General features: G+C 39.5%; 1 protein-coding gene across 5 annotated transcripts in view; it reads right to left on the bottom strand.

Moving 5' to 3' along the window:
- VEPH1 (ventricular zone expressed PH domain containing 1) overlaps positions 1-23,866 on the bottom strand; it is a 176,495-nt gene that overhangs the window by 103,770 nt on the left and 48,859 nt on the right. For 4 of the 5 annotated variants that reach the window (XM_037526225.1, XM_037526224.1, XM_037526226.1 and 1 more), the window contains 2 exons: positions 18,627-18,793; positions 13,053-13,262 (listed from right to left, as the gene is read on the bottom strand). In XM_037526225.1, the coding sequence (XP_037382122.1) occupies positions 13,053-13,262; positions 18,627-18,793 (377 nt within the window). Of the gene's footprint in view, positions 1-11,850; positions 12,039-13,052; positions 13,263-18,626; positions 18,794-23,866 lie in introns of those variants that run through there. The other variant, XM_037526227.1, reaches the window with a different exon arrangement.

Genomic DNA, 23,866 nt, shown 5'->3' with positions numbered 1-23,866 from the left:
CTCTTTGCACTCATTTCCCATTTCCCAGTTTTTTCCAGTCTTTTCCTGCTCCTGGAGTAAAAACATTCTACCATCATAACCTTTTCAATCCTGCAAACATTTGCTGTTATTGAAGTGGTCAAGCCAGCAAGAATCACGCTATCTAGTAATTTATAACTTCCACAGTAATTATTTCATTAGCAAATTTCAATATATAAAATTATGCTACTCAGACAGGGATATGTTTGCCTGGCCTTAAAATATTAGCATTAAATACATGCAACATGTTTGCAAGGAAACTGGGAATGGAATGCTGTAAGTTTGTCAAACTCAAAAGCTATGATTCTGTAATGTTTTTAAGAGAACATTGAAAGGAAAACTACCTGAGATCCTTTTTTTGTTATACAAAATAGACAATAAAGAGCTAAAAACATTGTTAGTCTCTCTTAGGCAAACAACCCAAATTTTATTTGTGCACTGTAAGTCTTGAAGTTGGGAGCTGCTGTGGGCCCAACCGGTCCCAGCCATCTTTTCTTGTTTTTACATTTTTTAAATTTATTATTTATTCACTTAGTCCTCCCCCACCATCCCTTATATCCCCTTGATAATCTTCCAATTTTGGCTGCTTTTACAAATAGCGTTCCAAAAAGTCATATTTCAATTCTTTTATCCTTTGATCTTACTTCATTTTTTCTGTATATTCAGCTCAGAGTAATATGTTTCCCTTCCCAATGATAAACAAAAACTCAATTAGAATTTATACAAATTTGCATATTCTAAATGATTACTTAATCCAATGTATGTGGCATAAGTTCCCATCCTTATTATTCTTGACTCAGTTCACATGATTTCAGGAACACATAATTTTTGTGGGCACACGGGAGGGTAATAAATCATGCTGAGTAAGGCAAAACTGTCTAGGCAAAACAATTTTTAAAAATAAGTCCTAGTAATAAAAGTCAAGAAATGACTGATGAAAACAGATGTATCCTTTGTTTTGAATGAATCTCAAATTTTGTAACATGGCAAAAATTAAGGGTCATTTGGATTCAGTTCAACTTATGCATTTGGCAGAGAATGCTAAAGCAAACCCCACTTTTTTTTTTTTTTTAAAAAAAGCTTAATTTTGTATTGATAAAGCAACTGGATTTTATTTAAATTTAAATCTGGAAATTACTATGTTCTCCTCAAAAAGATATTTGAAAGGAATTGACATAGGATTTAAAAGAGAAATCAGAGAATGTGAAAGGTGGCTTACCTTTAAGTCTGTTATTTGAGAAAATAATGTAGCCAAGTAAATTATGCTTCCTTTTTTTAAAAGGGCAGCATACAGGACATGGTCTGTTATCAAATAAGTTTTTCCAATTTAAGATTATTTTCCCCAAAATAGCATTCAGTGTGGCCACATTTATGTTTGAAAACCTAAATCTCTCTCCATCAATGCTGAGAGTTTATTTCCCGGCACCTTTTCTTTGCATTGCCTGTCATCTACTTACCTGCCTTCAAGTTTGTAGCAGTTCCTCAAATTTAAGCTTGGAATAAGTTTTATTTTATAAGTTTATAAAAGATTTGTGGTTCTATACTCTCTAAAATTTGCTCTCTAAAACCTGGGGGCTTGGGAACCTAGCCTTTAGGTAAATCTTTCATGTGAACCCAAGGGATGCAGAAAGAGTTGTACTGAGCCAGATTGTGCCTACCCAACCATTGTGTCTCCTCATGTAAATGGCCTCTCATTGATTGTCTATAACAAAGTTTCCACTATTTCTTTTGCTTCAATTAAGCAAACTTTTTGAAAGACCACTGGGGACTTTAGCAACAAAACATTTCTAGAGTACCCAAAGAAGCAGCACATCCTTAATTACAGAATATATTTCTTAGCAAATGTGGTGTGATTCTGGCCTAATCATGGAGACCATTTTGAAGAAAATTTCTATTATGGCTCCAAAAAGAAAGAAAAGAAGTTGAAAGAAAGAAAAGAAATGAAGGAGAGAGAGAAAGAGAGAGAGAAGGGGAAAGGAAAGGGGAGGAAGGAATTGTTTGAGCCTTTTGCCAGGGAAGAAAAAGTGCTTTGTGCTCATTCAAAAAGGAACAATTTGGTAAGATTTAATTCATTTGACGTACAAATCAGTCACAATTAAACTTTCCATAATTTACTCATTACATTACATAATTTACTCATTATCTAATTAAATACAAGATGCCTCTCTTTCTTTGTACCTACTTTCAAAAGAAATATCCAGGAAGTTTTATTCATGGTAGCTAAGATATAACCTCCAAAATATAATTTAGACTAAAATATTTGTATGCATGTAATTTCATTACTTCTTGGGGAGAATGAAATAGAAAAATGCCATTTGCAAACGTGTAAATCTTGTCTGAGATTTTTGAATTCATTAGCTAGGAGAGTTTGATACAGTTTTTTGGGTACCTTACCCCAAATTCCTCCAATCTCCTTTTTGATTCCTGGCCTTTGCCCAAAGCTAAGTGTTTTTGGTCTCATAGCAACTATGTCTTCATTGTAAACTCCCTTTACTGCTTGCTGGAAGTAAGCCGGGCATAAATAAGTAAACAAAGATATGCAAACTAATTACAATTTATAGCATGGAGTTTTAAAGTTATACCAGAGCAGGCTGGGCTCAAAAGAAAAAGTTTGAAATATATTAGCCTGGAGAGAACAATTTCTTTCCAAATTGGTTTCTACTCTTTTGTGAGCTCACCTTCGTGTAAATAGTGCAAGTAGAATAAAATGGTCTTTCAGGCTTTTTAGATAGGCTTGCATGGATTCATGGTACATCTTAGTTCGTAATAAAACACCACATACGGGGTGTTTTATAAACAACAAACATTTCTTTCTCACAGTTCTGGAGGCTCAAAGTCCAAGATCAGGAAGCCAGCAGATTTGGTGTTGGTTCCGTGATGGAAGAGAACATGGCACTTTCTGGATTCTTTTTTTGTAAGGACACTAATCCCATTCATGAAGTGTCCACTTTTATGACCTAATCACTCCCCAAGTGTCTCCAACTCCTAATATCATCACCTTAGGGGTTAAATTTCATACATAAATTAGGGGGGAAGCATATTCAGGCCAGAGCAAGGTTAATCTTGCCATTTTTTAACAGAAGAACACAAGAGTTACCTCCTTTTATATACTGTTTCCATTTTATTGACTATTTGGGACTAAAATCTATGCATCTTGCCTTCAAGATCATTCTCGCTTTCTAAGGTAGAGGAAGATAGAATGTTTCTTTCAGGAGCTCTTTATAACTTCTACTGCTTCTCCTCTCACCTTCTCCCTGCCAATTTACTTTGTACCAACCACTCAGGAAGGAGAAGGAGCAGGTAATCCAATACTTTAGGAATGTGTAGCTGTCATAGAAAGAAGTGGTTCAAAGGAAGAAATGGACATTTGGGTGAGTTATGGACATAGGTCACTGAGAATGGCATTGCGGGAAGCTGGCCACAGAGAGGTATTCCTAATGAGGTAGGTTCTAATTAACATTTCTCTATTAAACTCAAACTGTTCCAGTTCATTCACTGGAGATTAAGTAGATGGACAGAATGCATAAATTCATTTCAACCTCTCAAAAAAATCTAAGCTGGGCCTCTCTGGTGGCACAAGGGGTTAAGTACCACACTATGAAGCAATCCGCAGCCTCTGCAGCACGAGTTCTATCCCCGGCCAGCCAGAGAGAAACCCATATGGTGCAGCGAACCTCTCCTGTCTCGCCCGCTGCTCCCCTCAGCAGTGTATTTCAGTCAGTCTGCCTGTTCTGTTCCCCACTCTGTCTCTGGTGAATCCTCTTACCCCCTTGCATCTCTGGCCTGTACTCCAGCTCTTGTATGCATAAATAAATAATCTTTAAAAAAATTTAAAAAAAAATCTAAGCCACAGTGAACTATGATGGAGGACTATGGGTGCTGTGGTGGTGGGTTTGGTGGGTGATGTGGATGTGATGGGTGTGGTCCTGTACTTCCTAAATCATACACAGTGTTGTAAACCAACCTTACCTAAAATTAGAAATTAAAAATTTCTAATTAAATTTTAAATTAAAAAATCAAAGCCATTTCTAAAAGGATTTCTTTTCCACATTGATCCATGTTAGAAAAGAGGGTTGTAATAACTCTGATGCCCAAACAAGAGTGAGGAGGACACACATGCTGGCATCTAATGAGTGAAGGAAATAATGAATTGAAACATTCTAATTCAGTTCTCCCTGGGCTAGAAAAGTCAATCTGGTCTGGGTTTAATTTAAACTACTTCGGATTTAGTTAATGAGAGTTTACCAAAAATTGCCACAAACTTATTTGAGCTGCTTTTATAGTTGAGGAGCTGGGGCTAAGTGCCTTTTATGGGGAGCATTGCACTTCCAGTGCCCCCAAGGAAACAAGATCTATTTTAAATGCCTGCTTCTTCAGATACTGGTGTGAAGAGTTCAGATGTATGGGGACCAGGCTGATCATCCCAGGAGAATCCTCTGGAGACCCATTGGACAGATGCCCCTTGGTGCTACTGCTGTGTCCTTACCATCCCCTCACACAGGAACTGAGAAACTTTGTGGATTTGTTCAGTTGGCCTAAATTACAGCTGATAATTACAAGAATTGTTGGAAATTGTTGCAACATGTAGCTTTTCTAACCACTACTTAATACTCTACTTTGGCAACTGTTTGTTGGGAGACTGTCCTTTTTACCAGGTTCCCCAGTTCCTTGGGAACACTGAGCTATCTACAATATTCATTTGCTTGCCTGCAGATGAAGAGAAAGGATGGACTGTTTCTAAGCCATCTGGGCTGGGGCACAAACGTTTGGAGAGAGAAGGTGAAGACAGGGGCTGTCAGTTAACCAATAAGGAGTTTCCATGATCTGGCCTGTCTTCATTCAGCCTCACCTTTCTCCTCCCTCCATGATTCATTCCGTGCTCTGGGTACTGGAAGCTCTTCTTTCCAGAAGACTCTGGGGATTTCCCCAGCTGCTGGCCCTGGTACTTGCTGTGTCTTCTAGTGTAGACCTTCCTCCTACTCCTATGACATAACCCTGTCAGCCCACAAGTCAAGCTTATAACTCTTTCAAACTCCTCCGTACAGTTACGTGCTTCCTTCTGCATCAGTTCAGCAGATTAAATTCTAGCCATCTATTTGTAGCTCTCTTACATGCCCATTACAGTAAGCCCCTTGGGGGCAGGGATAATATCTTTCTCCTGTGTGTCACCACCCCCACTACAAGGCCTTGTACCCAGAAATAGTTAGCAACTCACACCTTTGTCACTGTGGAACATTAGTACCCTAAAGTGTATTTGGTATAAACTCAAAGTTTTGTTTCTTTGTTCTTGTTTGCTCTGTGCAAGAGGTTTATTATAAGTATTATTTATAATTAGCATGGAGCTTTTTTGCAACAGAAAAAAAATAAATATATAAAATTGTTTTCATTTTGGAAAAAGAATCTCTCATTGAAATTCTGTGGTACTAAGGGGAAGCTGGTTAGTAACAACCAAAACTTGTGAAAATGAATCTCCACAAACTTGAGATGACCAAAGTTTTAATGAAATAAACCAACTTATGGGAAATTATGGTATTGAGGTCCAGGCCTTCTTCTTGCAGAATGATACAATTTGCAAATTAAAGGCATGCACCATGCATCCAGTTCTGATTTCACAGGATGTTTTTCACCAGTCAGGATGAGGACTTTAATGTGATTCTCAGTTGCCTTTGTCATTCTTTTCCTTTTCCCCTCGTGTTTTTATGGAAGACCTGCCGGATGTCACAGAAATGCGACCTGGGCAATATGCATGTCACTTCTCTACTTGAAAAGTGACTCCAAGTCCAGAGAGGATGCAATAAACACGCCCTGGTGCTTGGCCAGCACATTGCAGCCAGTTAGAAAAATAAGGTGGAGGGCACCGGATTTAACACCCTTAGGCAGCAGTTGCCCTCCGGGGCTGCCATCTGACTCTTTGCAGGTGCAGAGCCTTGGTCTCTAGAGAAGAAAAATAGCCGCCATAGCATCCTTCCCTGTGCTGTGAGATCATTTGTGAAGAGCATTTCAAAACATCTCATCTCTGCTCCACCACCAGGTCTGCTGCCAGGAGGTCTGGCACAGAGGGAAATAAGGCCACAGAGAGTGTGCTTGGCCCTAGGGCACTCCTTCTGAGATAGGTTCTAACGAACATTTGTCTATTAAACTCAGACTGCTTCAGTTTGGTCATTGGAGATTAAGCAGATGGAAAGAACACATGAATTCATTTCAACCTGTCAAAAAAATCTAAGCCACAGTGGACTATGGTGGGGGACTATGGGTGCGTGGTGGTAGGTGTGGTGTGGTGACATAGATCTGAAGGGTGTGATCCTGTACTCCCTAAATCATACACAGTGTTGTAAGTCAAACCTACCTCAAAAAAAAAAAAAAAATCAGAGATAGACTTAAAAGAATCTCTTTACCGTGTTAGGAAAGAGGGTTGTAATAATTCTGATGCCCAAATAAGTATAATGAAGGCATGCATTCACCAGCTTAGTAAGTGGAGGAAATAATGAACTGAAACATTCTAATTCAGTTCTCCATGGGCCAGAGAAGTAAATCTGGCCTGGATTTAATTTGAACTACTTCAGATTTAGTTAATGAGGGAGTGTTTACCAAAATTTGCCACAAACTTATTTGAGCTGCTTTTCTATAGTTGGGGAGCTGGGGCTAAGTGCTCTTTGTGGAAAGCATTGCACTTCTAGTGCCCCCTAGAAAACAAGGTCTACTTTAAATGATAAAATTTTTACAAAATGTGACTTTATTAATAGATTTTGTTATTCTTATTCCCTTCAGGAATGATGGTCAGCTTATGTATTTGGAGAATATATATATATATATATTCTACTCTGAGGAAAAAGAAACTACACATTCCAGTTAATTTTCAAAAAGAAAAAAATATATAACCAGCCCTGTCTATACCTCTAATGATAGTTACATGCAATCGTTTATGGTGCCTTGTTTCTGTCTGTCCTTACTTTGCCTTGTCCCCTGATACTCATCCATTCAGTCTCTTCCCTTGGAGATGTTGGGACGAGGCAGGTCATCTGCCTGGTTGCTACCTTCCCTAATTTCAGCATGTCTCCATTTTGGTCTGTATCCAAATAAATGCAAGGAATAAGTCTTAGGTAACAATGAGGAAGTAATAATGTGCCAAGATTGATTGAATGTTTACCATTTACTAGACGCTCTTCTAAATATTTTAACTCATCAAATCCTCACAATAAGCCTAAAAGGTGAATATGGCCACTCCATTTTACTGATGAGGAAACTGAGTCCAGAGAGAGGATGGAACTTGCCAAAGGTCACACAACTGGAAAGTGGTGTGCCAGGATTCAAACCCATTTGGGTTGCCCTTGGACCTATCCTCTTAGTCACTGTGTTATACTCTATGGCTGTCCCCAGAGAAGCATAATTGTACATGTAAAGGGTTTTAGCACAGACATATCCAGTTGGGATCACTGCTCTGTCTACAGTGGTGAAATCACCTATTGGAGCTGCATTTGCTGCATTTGGAAATGCATTTACTGCCAGCTGAGGCCTCTTACAGGTAAAAACCTCTCTTCAGGATCCACTCAATGTCATCTTTCTCTTATGTCCCCTGCCAAGGAGCGGGATCTCTGGAAGTCATAGATATATGTGCCTCATCGTATGCTTTCTGGTTAATGACCCAAGTCTCCTGCCACATGCATCCTCATCTTTCACTTGTTAGATATCAAAGATAAATTGTGTAGCATCTGAAGCACCCACAGCCTCTCCCTCCTAATACCTTCTCCTCCTTTCTCTTAGGTTATAACTATGTCATCTAGAAAAATGAAACAGAGACTTGACTGAATGAGAGTGGCAAGTGAGTGACCCAACCTTCAAATTCTTCCGTAGCAGCACTTTGTCAGTACTCATTCTTTTGGCCACAGGTGAACTCAGATGGATAAGGTATGATTCCTTACCTCTAGGAGCTTACAGACTGACAAAGATTTAGACATGAACAGTTAAATTACAACCTCACTCAGCTGGTATGGCATTTGAGGTACAACCCAAGTATGGAGGGAGGACAGAAGGAAGTGACTTATGGCCTGCAGACTGGAAAGAACTCACAAAGGGGTGACACTTGTGCTGGGTCAGCCAAGACAGGCAGAAGGAGGGATTTGGAACTCTCTAAGCAGGACAGGCTGTGAAGATGACACTTATGTCTGAGCCAGGGGTGCTCAGCAATGGATGTAAGTGCTGATAGAATGTAGTGGGACAGAGTAGACTGGACAAGTAGGAACTAAAGCCAGACAGGGAGGATGGGGCCAAGCCCTGGTGTTCAGATACTACCTATGGGTAGTGAGTGAGTGAGCCAGCTGAAGACTTTGAGCAAGAAGAAATGCCTTGCTCTACCATTGAACTCCTGTTGCTCTCCCCAGTGGGCTTGGTTTCCATTGTATAGCTGCTGCTGTCATCTTGTTGTTGTTACTATCAGTTAAAATCATATATTCTAGGCACTGTGTGAAGGGCTTTATTAGAGTTTTTTGGAAGACTGTTTGGGGCCTGACCCAGAGGAGCCACGAGAAGTCACTTTGGCTATTGTCTGAGAGTCTCCACATTGAAGCCAGAAAAAAGGACCTGTTATTTTTGCCATATTGAGGACATAGTGATAAAATAAGAGTTCTTAGTTATGTTTTTGCCTCAAAGAGTGCAAAGCACAGAAGCAGGTAAATCTAGTGTGATGGAGAACCAGGGTGTCCTTTTCTGGATGGGGCCCATGGAGCACGCAGAGCCAACATTGTTTAAGTTGCCCCAGGAGGAGACTCCTCTATTCCTTTGGCCACCCAGTCTTTCTCTCCACCCAACAGAAGTGCTTTGGATGCCAGCACATACCTGAAAATGGCCCATGAGTCACAGAGCTCCCACACATACTATAAGACTATCAAACATTGTTTCATTTAAATTTGGTCATAAAGAGATCTCTGGGTAACTTGGGGGATAAAGAAAATAAAGCTCTGTAGGGTTATATGTTTTGTTTTGTACAATCACTCTCCTCTGCTGAGTGTAACGCAGATGGAAAATTGTGACACAAGCTGTTGCCCACAGTTTGCCCACCCAGATGGGCCCTGATTACAAAGATAGGCACACCCTGTCCAGTTCCCTGAGCCAGCCCCACAATTTTGACACCTGGCTGCATACAAGCACAGAAGGGGATGTGTGAGTCCATTTATAACTAATGCAATTGATTTCACATCCCCAGAAACACCCCTCTTGCTCTTAGTGATCAATAATGGGGTTTGCCAGAAATGAGATAACCAGGGAGGGAGCTAACAGTAGGCTCCAATCAGCCACAGATTGTACATTTCCAAAGTTGGAGCAAATATTCAAATTTGGATTGGCCATTTTTACATTTCCAAAATCTTTTAATTCCCAGCAATGAAAGTATATGATACTTAGAAATCCTGAATACATCTAAAATTTTTACTTTGGTGTCAAATAGAAAAATTGAAATTGAATCATTTTTAGGTGGGATCAGAAAGGGGATACCAGAGTCTGAGGTCCTGTGACTGTCTTATCATTAACACCTTACATATTCCAAGTCTCATATATTCCCACCATGTCCCTTTATCTCTTTAGAGACCAAGCTTTCTATACATTAAGTACTGGGCATTTCTGGGCATTTCAGGGCATTTCTGCTCCCTATTCACAGAAATTTCTTACCCAATAAGTGCCCAGAACACCATCTCAAATTCTTCCCACATGCCTACCTAGCAATGGACTTCATTAATTTTCTGTGTTCTTTGGGGATGATAATGGGTAGAAATAAACATACATACATATAATGTGCCTGTTGGTTTTGGTCTTTAGGAATATGACTCCCTAAAGTTTTTTTTCAAATCAAATAGTTAATAACTGCTTAGACTTCTGTACTGATCCTTGGGACATCTGAGTGAGAGCACTTAATGAGAAGTAGTTTCTAACAGTGATGTTTTAGAAATTAGAAACAAGTAAGAAGGGGTATCATTTCTGAGAAATGGAACCTGGCTGACAGTTACAGGTAATTTTGTCAGGTTGATCCTCAATGAAATGGAACAAAAAAATATCAGAGCCAGAATCCAGAGCAAAGCCACTATTTTTTGAGGAGAGACTATAGAACCAAGGTAATTAAAGGACTTGAGCTGCAAAAGAGACTGTTTCCAACTTCATTCTTCCCTACCTTCTTCATTAGCTGAGCACATGGAGTCCAGATGACATGTTCCAGCCTCCCTTGCAGCTAGGTATGGTCCTGTGTAGCTTTGCTCCAACTAGCCAATAGGCTCTGTGTCTGATGTCTGGAAGATTCCTTTTCCCTGTTTTTCATCCTGCTAGCTAAAACAATGACTTGGTGTATGTAGATGAGTAGCTGTCTAAGGCCATGAGGTGGAAGCCATGTGTTCCTTAGTCCATGCAAGGATGTCAGAGCCACAAATAAGAGGAGCCTGGATCTCTGAAATATAGAGCTCTAGACTCATAACTTCTAGACCACCTTAAGTTTCAGAGAAATAGATGTCTATTTTTAAGTCACTGTTTTGAATTTTTTTTCACTCTCAACCATACTTAATCTAAACTTTTCTATCAGTGGTCTAAAAAAAGTTTTATTTTTTTTATAATAAATTTTATTTTTATATTCCCCATACAATTGCAACCCCCCATTCTGACCCCAATCCCTCCCCTCCCGCCCCCCACCCCCCAAAAGTGTCTCTGGTTCATAGTTTTTTGTTGATTTTGATTTTCACTTTCTTATAGTTATTCATTTTCCTGGTCCCTTATTTAAGTTTTCTAGATTCCTGCTATGAGTGAGACCATCCGGTATTTTTCTTTTTCTTTTTGGCTTACTTCGCTGAGCATGATCCCTTCCAGTGCCATCCATGTTGCTGCAAATTGCATGTGTTTATCTTTTTTGAATGCTGAGTAATATTCCATGGTATATATGTACCACATCTTCTTGATCCAGTCATCTATTTTTGGGCATTTGGGCTGTTTCCAAAGCTTAGCTATTGTAAACAGTGCTGCTATAAACATAGGTGTGCAGGTGCTCTTTGGAATTGATGTTTCTGTAAGTTTTCATTGATTAGCATGACTTGGGTTAATGGATGATCCATTTTATGTCAGAGACCTCAGATACTTATACATGAACAGTTGCATGAGATTCATACTGGTAGAGGGATTCCTAAATCTAGATCACGTGTGCTCTTACCTTGGCGATTTTGACTTAATAGGTATTCTATGAGACCCAAGAATGTGTATTATTTGAAAAGCTCTTCATGTAATCTTGACATCCAGATACATTTGGAAAGGATTTGATCAAGAATTGCTATTCTCTGCTGAGGAGGTAAAAAATATTTTTCTCCCTAAATATAGAAGCGTCCAATGGGGCAGGGGAATGAGGGGGTGAAAAAAGAGAGAGAGAATGAGATGTGATTCTGATATTGTGAAAAGTAATTCCCTTGGCTATTTCAGTCCCCATCTCCTCCCTGTACTTACCTAAAGCCACATAATTGTCACTGAGTAATTTTCTCTCAGGTTAGCCTTAGTTCAGACAACTTTCAGTGACATAATGGCTTGTGACTAATGTTTGTTTTCTTTACAAATTACACTTTCTGTGGGGAGTTTAGTCACTTCCAATGTGCATTACTACACATTAGTGAATCATAAATGCATTTGCAGCAAAAAGGACTACCATTAAAGTACAAGGGAGAGTATACTTTGTAAAGATTCCAGGGCCTGCACATCAGAGGTTGAATGTTTTGGTCTATGCAAAGAATGACCAAGTCAGCAGATTCAATCAAACAGCTGTCAGCTGCATTTGGCCTAAAAATACTTGGGCACACCAGTGGGTGCTCTTGGCAGTAAAGATGATGGGCACTAGAAAGTGGTACCAGAAGGCAGATTGTGGCAGGCATGAGATGTTCCCAACGGCAAAGGCTACAAAGGGACTTTATTAGGCAGCATGCTCATATCCAGGCAACAATTTTACAAGATCCACTCTCACGCTGATGTATGTGCTGTTTCGGGGCTCAGTTCCCCCTTCATCTGGGAAGCTGGGGAAGAAAGGTACTCTATCACTGGGCTCTTGCCAACTCTCATGAGGAATAAAATATATTTTTAATTTTAAGGTGAACAGATTTTTAATTTTAAGATAAAATTTGGAAATAAATGCCAACAGTATCAAAGACCTAATCTAACTGACTGGCCAGCTATCCCAGTATGAGTCCACGAAGGTCATGTAACATTTGCAGTTTTTAGTTTTTTCCTGTGCAGACTCAAAGGGTTGAGGTAGAACTATGAAATCCCTTTTAAGAGTTGTCTAAGTTTATCTTATGGTGAATTATATTATATGTAAGTGTTTGCTTTCATTTTAGAACAAAATCCTAAATTCCAATATAATATCATCAGTAATATACATATGTATTGTGCTCATGTACATACTTGAATTTCTGGAAAGTCTTCTAATTACTTCACTTATCCAGGTTCCAGATTCTTCCCCTCCCTGCCCCTGCACAAGTGCTGATAGCATCCTATTGTTCTGCTACAATATTCCACTACTCAAATATTTAGATTAGGACTTCTCAGCCTTCATGAATATTACTTCACCCTCCCAAGTAACATCATCTAGGGGGCACAAAATGCACCGAGACTAGGCATTTTTGACAGGACAGCTAGGGGTTCTTATTAATAGGTGGTCTCCTGAGACTATCCATACCTTTCGTATACTGATGGTCTCCTGGGTTAAGCAGAACTGCAGTCAGAAATGACATGCAAATCTTTCAGTGGTTGTTATTACAATGTGATTTTGAATCTATCCTGGTCCTGTCTCCATTTTAACCTTTTCCCTTTCTCAGATGATACTCCAGCAATGAAATTCTCACTTCCAGAATTTTCCATGTAGCCCTCTTACATTGTTTCCTTGACCCAAAGCCCACTGACCATGCAAAAAGTTTGAAAGAAATGGGAAACCTCAGAAATTCTAGGAACAATCTGTAGGCCATAAAGCTCCAATGAATTAAGTGCCAATGAAATTTAGGAAAATGAAGAGGAAAACAACCCAAACTTACTTCATCTACATGCCCAACAGCTCCATAGATCCGTGCCATTTGTCCGATGAGGTAGGGGGATCTCTCACCAATCTCCTTCAGCGCTGGAAGGAAGTTGTTCAGAGCCGCTGGCTCATAGGCCACAATCTCCATGAGGATATTTAGGATGATGTCATGGTGGGTTGAATCCTTCAAATGCCTGACTAGGAAAGGAATGCACTTCTGAACCACCTGCAAAAAGAAAGAACATGAGGAGTCAAGAAAGAGAAATGGAAAAAATTAACTAAGTCAGATTTCAATCTAATTTGTTGTTATTGTTTTAAATCTGAACTCAACCCTTTTTTGGTTTATACCCTCAATGGAACTCAAGCAAATCTCCCAAGTTTAGAATTTAAAATGTATGATAAAATGTCAGAGGTTTTCAGTTTTCCTAACTTTCCTTTTAATCTGTGTTCTTCTATTGAGAAGTGAAATTTTAAAAATGCTTAGGACCTCCCTGTTGGCGCATGGGGTTAAGATGCAACCTATGAAGCTACCTGCAGCCTCTGCAGCATGAGTTTGACCCCCAGCCAGGGAGCAACTTCTCATGGCGCAGACCTCTCCTGATTCGCCTGCTGCTCCCCTCAGCAGTGTATTTCAGTCATTCTGCCTGTTCTGTTCTCTACTCTCTCTCTGGTGAATCCTCTCACACACCCCCCACCTCTGGCCTGTACCCCAGTTCTTATATAAATAAATAAATAAATAAATAAATAAATAAATAAATAAATAAATAGTAAAAAAAAAGGTCAGATGCTGCTATTCATAAATCAAGTTTTGCTGTGCTATACTCTTACCAGGAATGCTATATATCTTTCCTCCAAGCCACTACCAGAGCTGCAATTTATTTATTTATTTATTATTATTATTTTTTAAACTTTTTTTTTTAAGATTTATTTATTTATTTATACAAGCACTGGGTACAGTCAGAAGTGTGGGAGGGTGAGAGAATTCACCAGAGCCAGAGCGGGGAGCAGAGCAGGCAGAAGGACCTAGGTACACTACTGAGGGGAGCAGCGGGCGGCAGGAGGGGTCTGCGCGCCATGTGGGACCCTCCTCCGGTGGCCGGGGAGCAGCCGGGGATTGAACCAGTGCCGCAGCGGCCGCGGGCAGCTTTGCAACCCAGCGCTCAACCGCTGCGCCACCGGGGAGGCCCCAGAGCTTCAATTTAGAGGACAATTTATGTGTATAAGCCATTCTTGTTGACAAGAAACAAAACAGTCAAATTGGAGAAATATGGTTTGGGAATATTTAATAATAAATACAAGAAAGCAGGAAAAAAACTTCTAAGTATTTGAATTTTATATTTTCACCACAAAAATGTAATAAGATAATGAAAATTATTAAGGTAAAATTATTTCCACCACATTCCCATTACCGTATTTCCTTCTAGATTTTTAAAGCATTTGTGAATATCAGGGTACAATAATCTTTTTGTGGAATGTGAACTTTCTGTGGAATAAATGTGACATTTTTGTGGAACAGTCACTATGTTAATACACAGACATGTGTACTGAAAATTTAATGAATTTCTTTTGTCTATTTTGAGGCAAAGAACCAGAAAGGCAACCACTCACATGTCTACTATGCCATCTTCTGTTTGTTGGTAGTTTTATTTTTTGATTTATTACCTTTTTGGTAAGGTAGACTTGAAATGTAACTCCCTGCATTAAAACCCAATCTGATACATAGCTCAGCTGCTAAATTCTTAACCTAGTTCCTGCCAAAACCTACTTCTCCCACCTTCCCCCACCTTCTCAGGCCCCAAGTGTCTCCTTTCTTCATAAGTGACACCATTATCTGCTAGTTTCTCAAGCAGAGAAGAGGGACTCATTCTTGACCATGTGTCCTCTAAGCAGCAGCCTCACTGAGCAACATCAAGTCCAACTGATTCCACCCCCAAATATCCCACAGATCTAACACTTCCCTCCATTTTCATTCACCTCCCTATTTGTTTATTCTATATATTTGTTGAGCTCTCCCTATCTGTTCTAGGTGCTGGGGTTATAGCCGCTAACAACCTGATGGGTTCCTGGATTGTAAATTCTACAGGGTCAAGAATCAATTTTAATTTGCATCCATTGTGCACCCAAAACCCAGCCCAGAGCCTGGCCAGAAGGTTAGGGATCAATTAAAGGAAGGCAATTCTAAATGATTTTGTAGGGTAGCACTTACATAATTCCACCCTCCCACCTCATTGTACTGAATAGTTGTAGATAATAAACATATATGCCCTCATGTGTTGTAGACAACATAATAAGGACATAAATGAAGTCAATTTTGAGATAACTAAAACTATCCTACAAATAAATATAAAATTGCTATTTGTATCCAGCACTTGGGAGGAAAGGACAGGATTAGTTTCTGGTAAAGGCACACACGAACAACAGTTGCCTAAAAGCTGCCAGTGCCTTTGGGGCAGCTGTGCAAACTTCGGGGGAAGCCATGAGCTGTTCCTGGCACAACAGGCAGAAGCATGAGCCAGCTGCCCTGGGTCAGGCAGCTACTTCACCTGAGAACTTCAGGAATGGAAAATGCTTACACATTTCCTGCCCCCATTCTATACAATTTCATTCCCCCAGTCCTTCCTCTTCATGTCCTATTCCTGGAACACCAGGATCTCTGTGACTTCTGCTTCTTTCTAGTCACACCAGTTTTTAACCATTTTGCTTAATCTCCAGCTGTGCATTACAAGCCATACAAGAGTGTCTAGCTGTTGCCCCATAATGAAAAAAATGTGAAGGCAGAGCGAGTGCAGGAGCTAGAGAAAGAGGGAAGAGGAGGTTGGAAGAAGAGGAGGAGAGAAGCAAAGTGAATTTAAGAGAAGAGAATGCAGTAGAATACAGAGGGGAAAAAGAAAGGTAGAACGCTGGACACAGTGGAATACACAGAAAGATCAAAGAGGAGGGAAGCTCTGAATGATGAAAACTATTTACTAATTAAACAAAAGTTTGACTGTTTTGCCCTAATTTCCTTTAACCCAAAGTTTATCATGATGGTGAAAGAAAAGTTAATTATGATAGATACATCTTGACATTTATCATTCATGCAAAGGAAATGGCACTTTGGGCTTTACGTGGATTATTCTTGGGTTAGGGCAATTTTTTTTTTTTACTAACATAGGTCACATCCTTGGGCTCATTTCTTTGGTACCGTCTTAAATTGCAGGGAAGGCCTTGTCTTTGTTGAGAACAGAGCAGCCACTCAGACAGCATAGGTGGCCCACAGGCAAGCTGACAAGGCCATGATCCCCTTCCCAGGGGCTCTTGCAAAAGCTTCCAAACTAGGTCCTAAACTCACATCTCTTTCCCTTCCATTCAGCCTCCTCACTTCCACTAGAGTCTTTCTAAATTAAGCCAAGTCTCTCTAAGAGACCTTCAAGAATTGCCCATGGCCCATGGCCTCCCCAGGTCTTCAGGGATGTGAAGTTCTGCTGCCTCTTCCCTCAGGAACCCTCTGGCCTAGCAGCCACCACTAAACACCTCATGGCCTGGACAGACAGAACTCTCATGTTTTCAAAGCCAGGTTCAAATAAAACATCTCCATTTCTGGTAGACTTCCCACCCGTCCCTCCTGTCCTTCCCCACCCTAACCCCTCCCTCCCAGCTGGGACTAGAGGGCCTCAGATCACACACACTCCAATATTCCCGCTGCTACATAAAATGCTCTGCCCCCCCACCTGGCACATAACAGTGTGGGGGGCTGGATTATAACAGTCTGGGAGGCTAGATTTGCATTTGGAAATTTTGGCCTCTGCAGAGGGAGCAGAGAAGTAACCCTCACTCCCTTTTCTCTCTTTTCCTTTCTCCCTATGCTGGCTTTGCAGGGACCCTCGTACATTTGGCATGTGAATATCCAGCCCACATACTCAAGCTCATATAGGTCACCTCTGGGGCTGTGGATCCACACTGTTGGCATGGCCTGTTCCTGGGAGAGCAGACCCAGGAACCAGAGCTGCACAAGCCCTGGAATGGGCTTGAGCCCTGGGAGGAACTCTACAGGAGAGGGTCTCCAGGCCTCAATGATCTAGACTGTATTTAGCAAGCAAGGGAATGGATAGAAACTGGGGTGCGGGCACAGGCGGGTCAGACCAGAGCTTTCCACAGCAATCAGCCCAGGAATTGCCCTGTCCTGTCTCCTCTGGTCCTTCCCACAATCATCACTGCCTTTTTGTGTTTCCACAGTCTGCTGACAGGTTTCGCATCTTGTCATTGAACTGAAGTATCGTGGACATGTCCTCTCCCCAGGCCATGGGGGAGGTGGGGCTCTCTACCCTCTATGGCACCATCACTTAATTGGTGGTATGGATTTTAAATTCTTATGCAGAGAGTAAAAGGTAGAGCTACTGTGTGTGCACATGCATTTGTGCATGGTGTACATTTTCCCTCTTAAATTAGTCCCCAGGCTCGATTTTTTCTTTTGACTAATTTGCCTAACATCAACAATCTCTACAGATCTCCAGATACTTATAAAATGACTGTTAATATTTTCATTTTCTACTTATTTTCACCACCCTGAACAAGTACATATTTTGAACACTGTGGTTCTGCTTCGAAGAGTGTATATATCCCATCACTCATCTTCTGAGTGTTCTGTAAAAGTCTCCATGTTTTAAATAAATACCAAATGTGACCTCTGAGTATTGTTGGCCTCTGATGGGTGCTGCAGGATTAGGTATGTGAATAGGAATGCTCTACACTGCTCAGAGAAAATTCTAAAATGGGACTCTCCTTAGGGACCAGACCACAAAAGTAGGTCCTCTAGGTCTGGACATTAATCACTGGAGGGGTAAACTTGCCACTTTCTGCCACATCTCTGTGTGGCTGGGGCTAGAAGCCCACGTCCTGGGGATAATAAAAGAGGTGTTCACACATGTTACAAAATTCTGTTCCTTTTGTTGGCAAGGCGACAGCCCGATTTATGGCAGCCATTTGGAAAGTTGACCACTCAGTCTTTCCAATAAATGAACCCTAAGGATTCTCTGGAGGTTCCATCCATGAATCACTAGCCAAAAACTGCCTCTTTCATGCAGGAAGGACAGTTTTCTGAGAGAGGGAGACCAGAGGGCAGTGATAGAAAACAGCTCACTGGCCCAGTGGCCACAACGGAAGCTTACAGGTGGGTGGAAGTGTATGCCAAGCCAACTTTGAGATCACACAGACTAGTCAACTTGACAGCAAGGATGTTTGTTCTCAAGACCAACTGTTGGTCCTGCAACCTAGAAAGCCAGGTCCTCGCTGGTCACAGAACTTCTCAGCCTCCATAATCACATAATAAAGCTGTTTATATATTGATATTATATCTACATATCTCCACATACACATAGAGGTCTTTGTATACAAGCATACAAATCCCGTTGGTTATGTTTCCCTGGAGAGTTCTGAGACAATGTCCAACTTCTGCCATCACCTCCTCACTTTTATGATGCTAGAAAAGGTGGATGTGTGCTTTCATTTAAAGATGAGACATATGAGAGAAGAGCCTTAAACACACATCCTGTTCACACTCGCAGAAGCACAGCTGGTATGTGAATGATCATGTATGCACTGCACTTGTTACCTCCTGTTGCTTCCTCTTTGCTGCTACATGCAGAAGCCGTAGAAGATGGTACTGCTCTGCTTGCTCCAGCTGAGACATCAAGGCCAAGAGTTCTGTCAGGTGTCTGTTAATTGGCCGAGGCTGCTTTTCATACACAGCAGGCAACACCCTCAACAACATGGCATTCCCTGTGGAGGGAACCACAGAATGAATGATGACTATCAGCCAACGAGCAGTAGAAAAACCATTATTGTCAGTGCAATAACCTTTACAGTTACACACACATTAAATAGCATGGACTGATGATCGATCAAGTCTTCTGCTGAAAATAATAGTACCTTGCTCTGAAAAATCATTAAAGCATGATTTAAATGGATTTTATAAAAGGGAATATTTTATGATATGATCGGTTTCATTATCTAATGAAATTTTTCCTGAGTAAAGCGCTTTGGGAAAGAGGAAAATTTGACAGTTACCAGACCACACCCTTGAAAAGGAAACAGTTCTGAAAAAGAATTTCTGACAAGAAACAACAACTGAATTCTGCTTAAATGAAAACAAAGCAATGCCCTAAGCATGGATCTAAATGGAACTCAACAGCAACAGCAAAAAGTGCCGAGGAATGCATCCTGTTCCTGAGAGACAGAGGCGCGAGACAGACAACTGACATCTGGAAACTATGCTTGAGTTTTATGAATAGTTAGAAAAGTAGCAATGCAAATTTAAATCCCCAATTTCTGCACTATTTTAAGGAAAGTTTAGATTCAGCTTGTTTGTCACACATGATTTGCCTCAAAGACATGTATAGACAACTGGATTTAAAATGGCAAAACCTCAAGAAAAAATATTACATAAGCTTACAGGGACTTATCTGCAAACATGTGGGAAACATCTGCTTATCAATTTATGGTATGGATTTTTTCTCAAAATCGTCTCAAATACTTAAATGTGTTCAGGGAATTGGCTTTTAGGGATTTCTTGGACAAGCATTTTCTTGCATCTATTTACTTTAATTTTGGCGTTGTATATAGAAAGTACGGAGAGAATCAAATAGGAAACAATAACACATATGTGGACCTTTAGAAAATGGTGGGGACATGATATATACAAAGGATACTTAGATCCGAAGATTGATACAAAGGACATTTATAACCAAGATTCAAAGAAGGCCAGCATTTTCGGAACATTAGTGACCTAACTTAACAAAAGGGGTGTCCTGGTTCAAATTGAATGTATTTGGGTGACCATAAGTAATGACAACTGCTTTTTCTACATGTGGGTCATAGAATTAGAAAACATTTTTTTCTTAGCCATGCGCCCACAGAGCACAAGACATTAGAGCTTTTCTTCTGGATAATGTTGTGTCCATAGGAAAACATTATTTTATTTTATTATGTTTGCTTGTTTTCTGTTTATTTTTGTAAGACCTTTTCCTCCAATGATCAGGAATTTTAAATATAGTGCCCAGTCTGTACAGAGCACATTAGCTCATTGAATTTAGTTATATGAATGTACTGAGCAGCTGCTGAAAAGGCCATGATAAATAGGACTGGATTTGGAACGGGAAACAGAAAACTGGTGTAAGTCTTCTTGGTACAATACTCACTAAAGAGCCGTGCAGGGGAAAACCCCTGATGAATCATTTTTGGCTTACTTGAGTTTCAATGGAATGATAAAAAAATAAATACCTAGGAATTTTTGTTGAGTTAGAAACTGATGAAGACACTTTGGTGTAGAAATCCCACAAATTCCATTCATAAATTAATGCGTATTTCTTCATTATGAAATAACTTAAGCCATTAAATAAGTGTTGGCAATAATATAAGCTTTTGTGCCCACTGACCAGCTTTGTCAAACATGCACTTAAAGTCATCCTTGCTTCCATCCTGTTCATCTCCTTTTCACCCCAGAGTTTATCATCTTCATGAATGCCTTTATACTTTAATTGCATGTTGTATGTACCAATAAGAATTTTACAGTGTTGTGTAGTTGGTCACACTGACCCTATCCAGGGGTGAAATATTTTGTGTGACTTAATGACTTTTGATAAATAAAAAAAAATTAATGTTGTTTTACATGCTTTAAAATTTCCTATCAATAGTATCATACTATACAGATCTGTTTGTAGCATTTTCTGCCTCCCTACACATCCCCACCCTCCAATTTGTCATGTTTTATCTCTAAGAAATTCTTTCATTTATTCTCACAGCTGCATGGTATGCCATTGTGTCAATATGCAACAATTACTCATACACTCCATGGTTACAAGACATTATATTATCTTTACTATTTGCTTTTTACCAACAGTGCTGCTGCTTTTATACCATCTCTCTGTATATAAAGGGGAGCTGTTCTCCCAGGGTACTGCTTCTAAGCTTTTTAGAAATCACCTCAGCATGTTGTTAAAACACAGATACTGATTCAGCAGCGTGTGGGCAAGGTTTGAAATCTAAATTTCCTATGAGTTCTCCAAGATGCTGATGTTTCCTTTGTCACAATTAAGTGACAAAGCAGTGGGTTTGTCCCCAGTGGTTAAGTTTCTAGATGCTCTCAAATTTCTTTGCAAAGTGGTTATATTTGTGTTCTATAGCTGGTCCTGAATAACACAAATTTGTTATCTTATATTGCTGTAGTTCTGAATTTTGAAGCATGGCTCACTGGGTTACAATCCTGGTATTTTAAGAACTGGGCACATTCTGGAGGCTTTAGGAGGGAATCTGCTTCCTTGGCTTTTCTGATTTCTAGAGACTACCAGCTTCTTTGGTTTGGGGCTCCTTCCTGACTCTTTAGAGTCAGCAGCGTTGCATCTTTCTGACCTTGCTTCTGTCATCACACCTCTTCGTGAATTCCTCTTTTGACTCTCTCCTCTACTTTTAGGGACCCTTGTGATTACATTGGGTCCATCTGGGTAATCTTGGACTATCTCTCTGTCTTACATTAATTCCATCTTCAGTGCAATGAAATAACATGTTCACAGGTTCTGGGGATTAATATGTAGGCATCTGGAGGGTTCATTATTCTGCCTGCCACTCTGATTGTAACAGTTCACACACCCACCAGCTATGTGTGTTTGCTGCTCCTCATCCTTGCCAGCATTTGATTTTGACAGACATTCATTTTTACCATCTGATGGGATGTGGGATGGTATCTTTTTTGTGGTCTTAATTTTCATTTCTTTTGTTACTGAGGAGGCTGGATACTCTTTTGATATGTTCATAGGTCATTTCCTCTTGTGTGATTTGGCCATTAATAGCCATTGCTTATTTCTAGTGGGGATATTTATATCTCTCTACTGATTTGTAGAAGTTTTTTTTCTATGCTGAACATTAATTTTTTGTTTGTCACTTTAAAATTGCAATCTTAATGTAGTTGATTCTTGAATTTTCTTTGTTTATTTTGTTTTTGAGAAATCTTTCTCTACCTGAAGTACATAAAAATATTCTTTCATATTTTCTTCTAAAAGCATGATGGTTGTATTTTTCATGTCTGTATTCCATTTGTTATTTAATTTTGAACTTATGAAGAAGAGAGCTAATTATATATTTTTGTGTGCATATAAGCAATTGTCCCACCTCCACTTATTGAATGGCCAATTATTTTTCTTCTGACTTGTGAGACTATTTTCACATATAAAGTTTCCCTGATGTCTCAGTCTATTTCTGGGTATCTATCACAGTTTCACTAATTATACATTTTCTTAATTACAATAACCATAACAGATCATTATATCTTATAGAGGAAATTTTTTTACATTTTACTTGTCTGCTTTTATAAATTTTACCATTAGTTTGCCAACTTTTTTAAAAACCAGATTGGGATTGTTTTCACATTGAAGAGGCCAATTTGTGATAATTAACATCTTTATGAATCTGAGTTTTCCCCTTCAAGAACATGATAGCTCCTTCCATCAGTGTAGACTTAATTTGTTTTTCATTGGGGTTTTGTGATATTAAATGTACCTTATATGTCCTTTGTTAAGTAGATTCTTAGGTACTCATATTTGTTATTTTATTATAAATGGAAGCTTTTTTTAAAAGATATTTTCAATTTGTCTGCTGGTACTAGAAAGTAACTGATTTTTTTATGTTGATCATTCATCCAGCAAAGTCTGGATGAAGTCTCTTAGATTTTTCTATAGACAGTCACGCATGATTTAAGCATGAGGATACATTCTAAGAAATTAACCATCAGGCAATTAGGTCATTGTGGCACAGAGAGAGTCCTTACACCAACTTCAATGTAGTAGTATAACCTGCTATACTACTACACAGACACTGTATAGACATGTAATTATACAAATACTAGACTATTTGTATAGAGGCACTATTTGTGCCTCTAAACAGAAAAGGTACAGTAAAAATGTGATATAAAAGATAAGAAATGTTACACCTGTGCAAGGCACTTATTTATGTGAATTGAGCTTGCAGGATGGGAAGTTGCTCTGGTAAGAAGGTGAGTGAGTGAGTGAATGTCAAGGCCTGGGATAGCACCACACACTACCATGACCTTTGTAAATATTGCACACTTAGGTTACCCAAAATTAATTAAAAAACTTCTTTTTCAAAAAAATTCTTTTTTCAAAAAATTTCTTTTTCAATTAAATCCTAGCTTCTTGGAGATTTTTTTAACTTTATAAACTTTAATTCTTTTCACTTTTTGATTTTTTAAATAACAGCTTAAACCACAAACACATTTTACAGCTAGTTATAAAAAATTATTTCTTTATATCTTTGTTCCATAAGCTTTTTTCTATTTTTTAATTTTTTTATGTTTTAAACTTGTTTTTTGTTATAAACGAAGAATCAAGTCTACACAAGGTGGAATTCAACAATAGCACTGTTTCCACCTCCGTACCTTGTCCCACTGAGTGTCTTCAGGGCTGTGACTGGCATAGAGCTGTCATTTCCCATGACAACAACACCTTCTTCTGGAACACGTGGCCTGAGGGACCTGCCTGAGGCTCTTCTTTAGGTGTTTCTATTTTCAGGAATGTGTCCAAGAAAACAAATTTGTTTCTTTTCTTCATCATAGAGTTGCTTAGAAGCAGATTATTCACTATGACTGCTCCTCTCTCAATGAAAAACTGGACTGGTGTCCATGTTTTCAGACTCTTTATGGTGCTTGTTGAGATCTGCAAAATCTGCTAAACTCTGCATTGTGATTTTCTTTGGGATTCTTGTTTTTCTTCTCCTGCATTTCCTTTTCTCTTGCCTCTTCTTTATGCATTCCTGTTCTAGTTCTAACTCCTCATTGGTCAACCC

The sequence above is a fragment of the Talpa occidentalis genome, unplaced genomic scaffold, assembly GCF_014898055.3.
Source record: "Talpa occidentalis isolate TD23 unplaced genomic scaffold, MPIMG_talOcc4v2.1 talOcc4.4, whole genome shotgun sequence".
NCBI lineage: Eukaryota > Metazoa > Chordata > Mammalia > Eulipotyphla > Talpidae > Talpa > Talpa occidentalis.
Note: the sequence above shows the minus strand (reverse complement) of the source record. Positions and strands in the feature narration are given on the sequence as shown.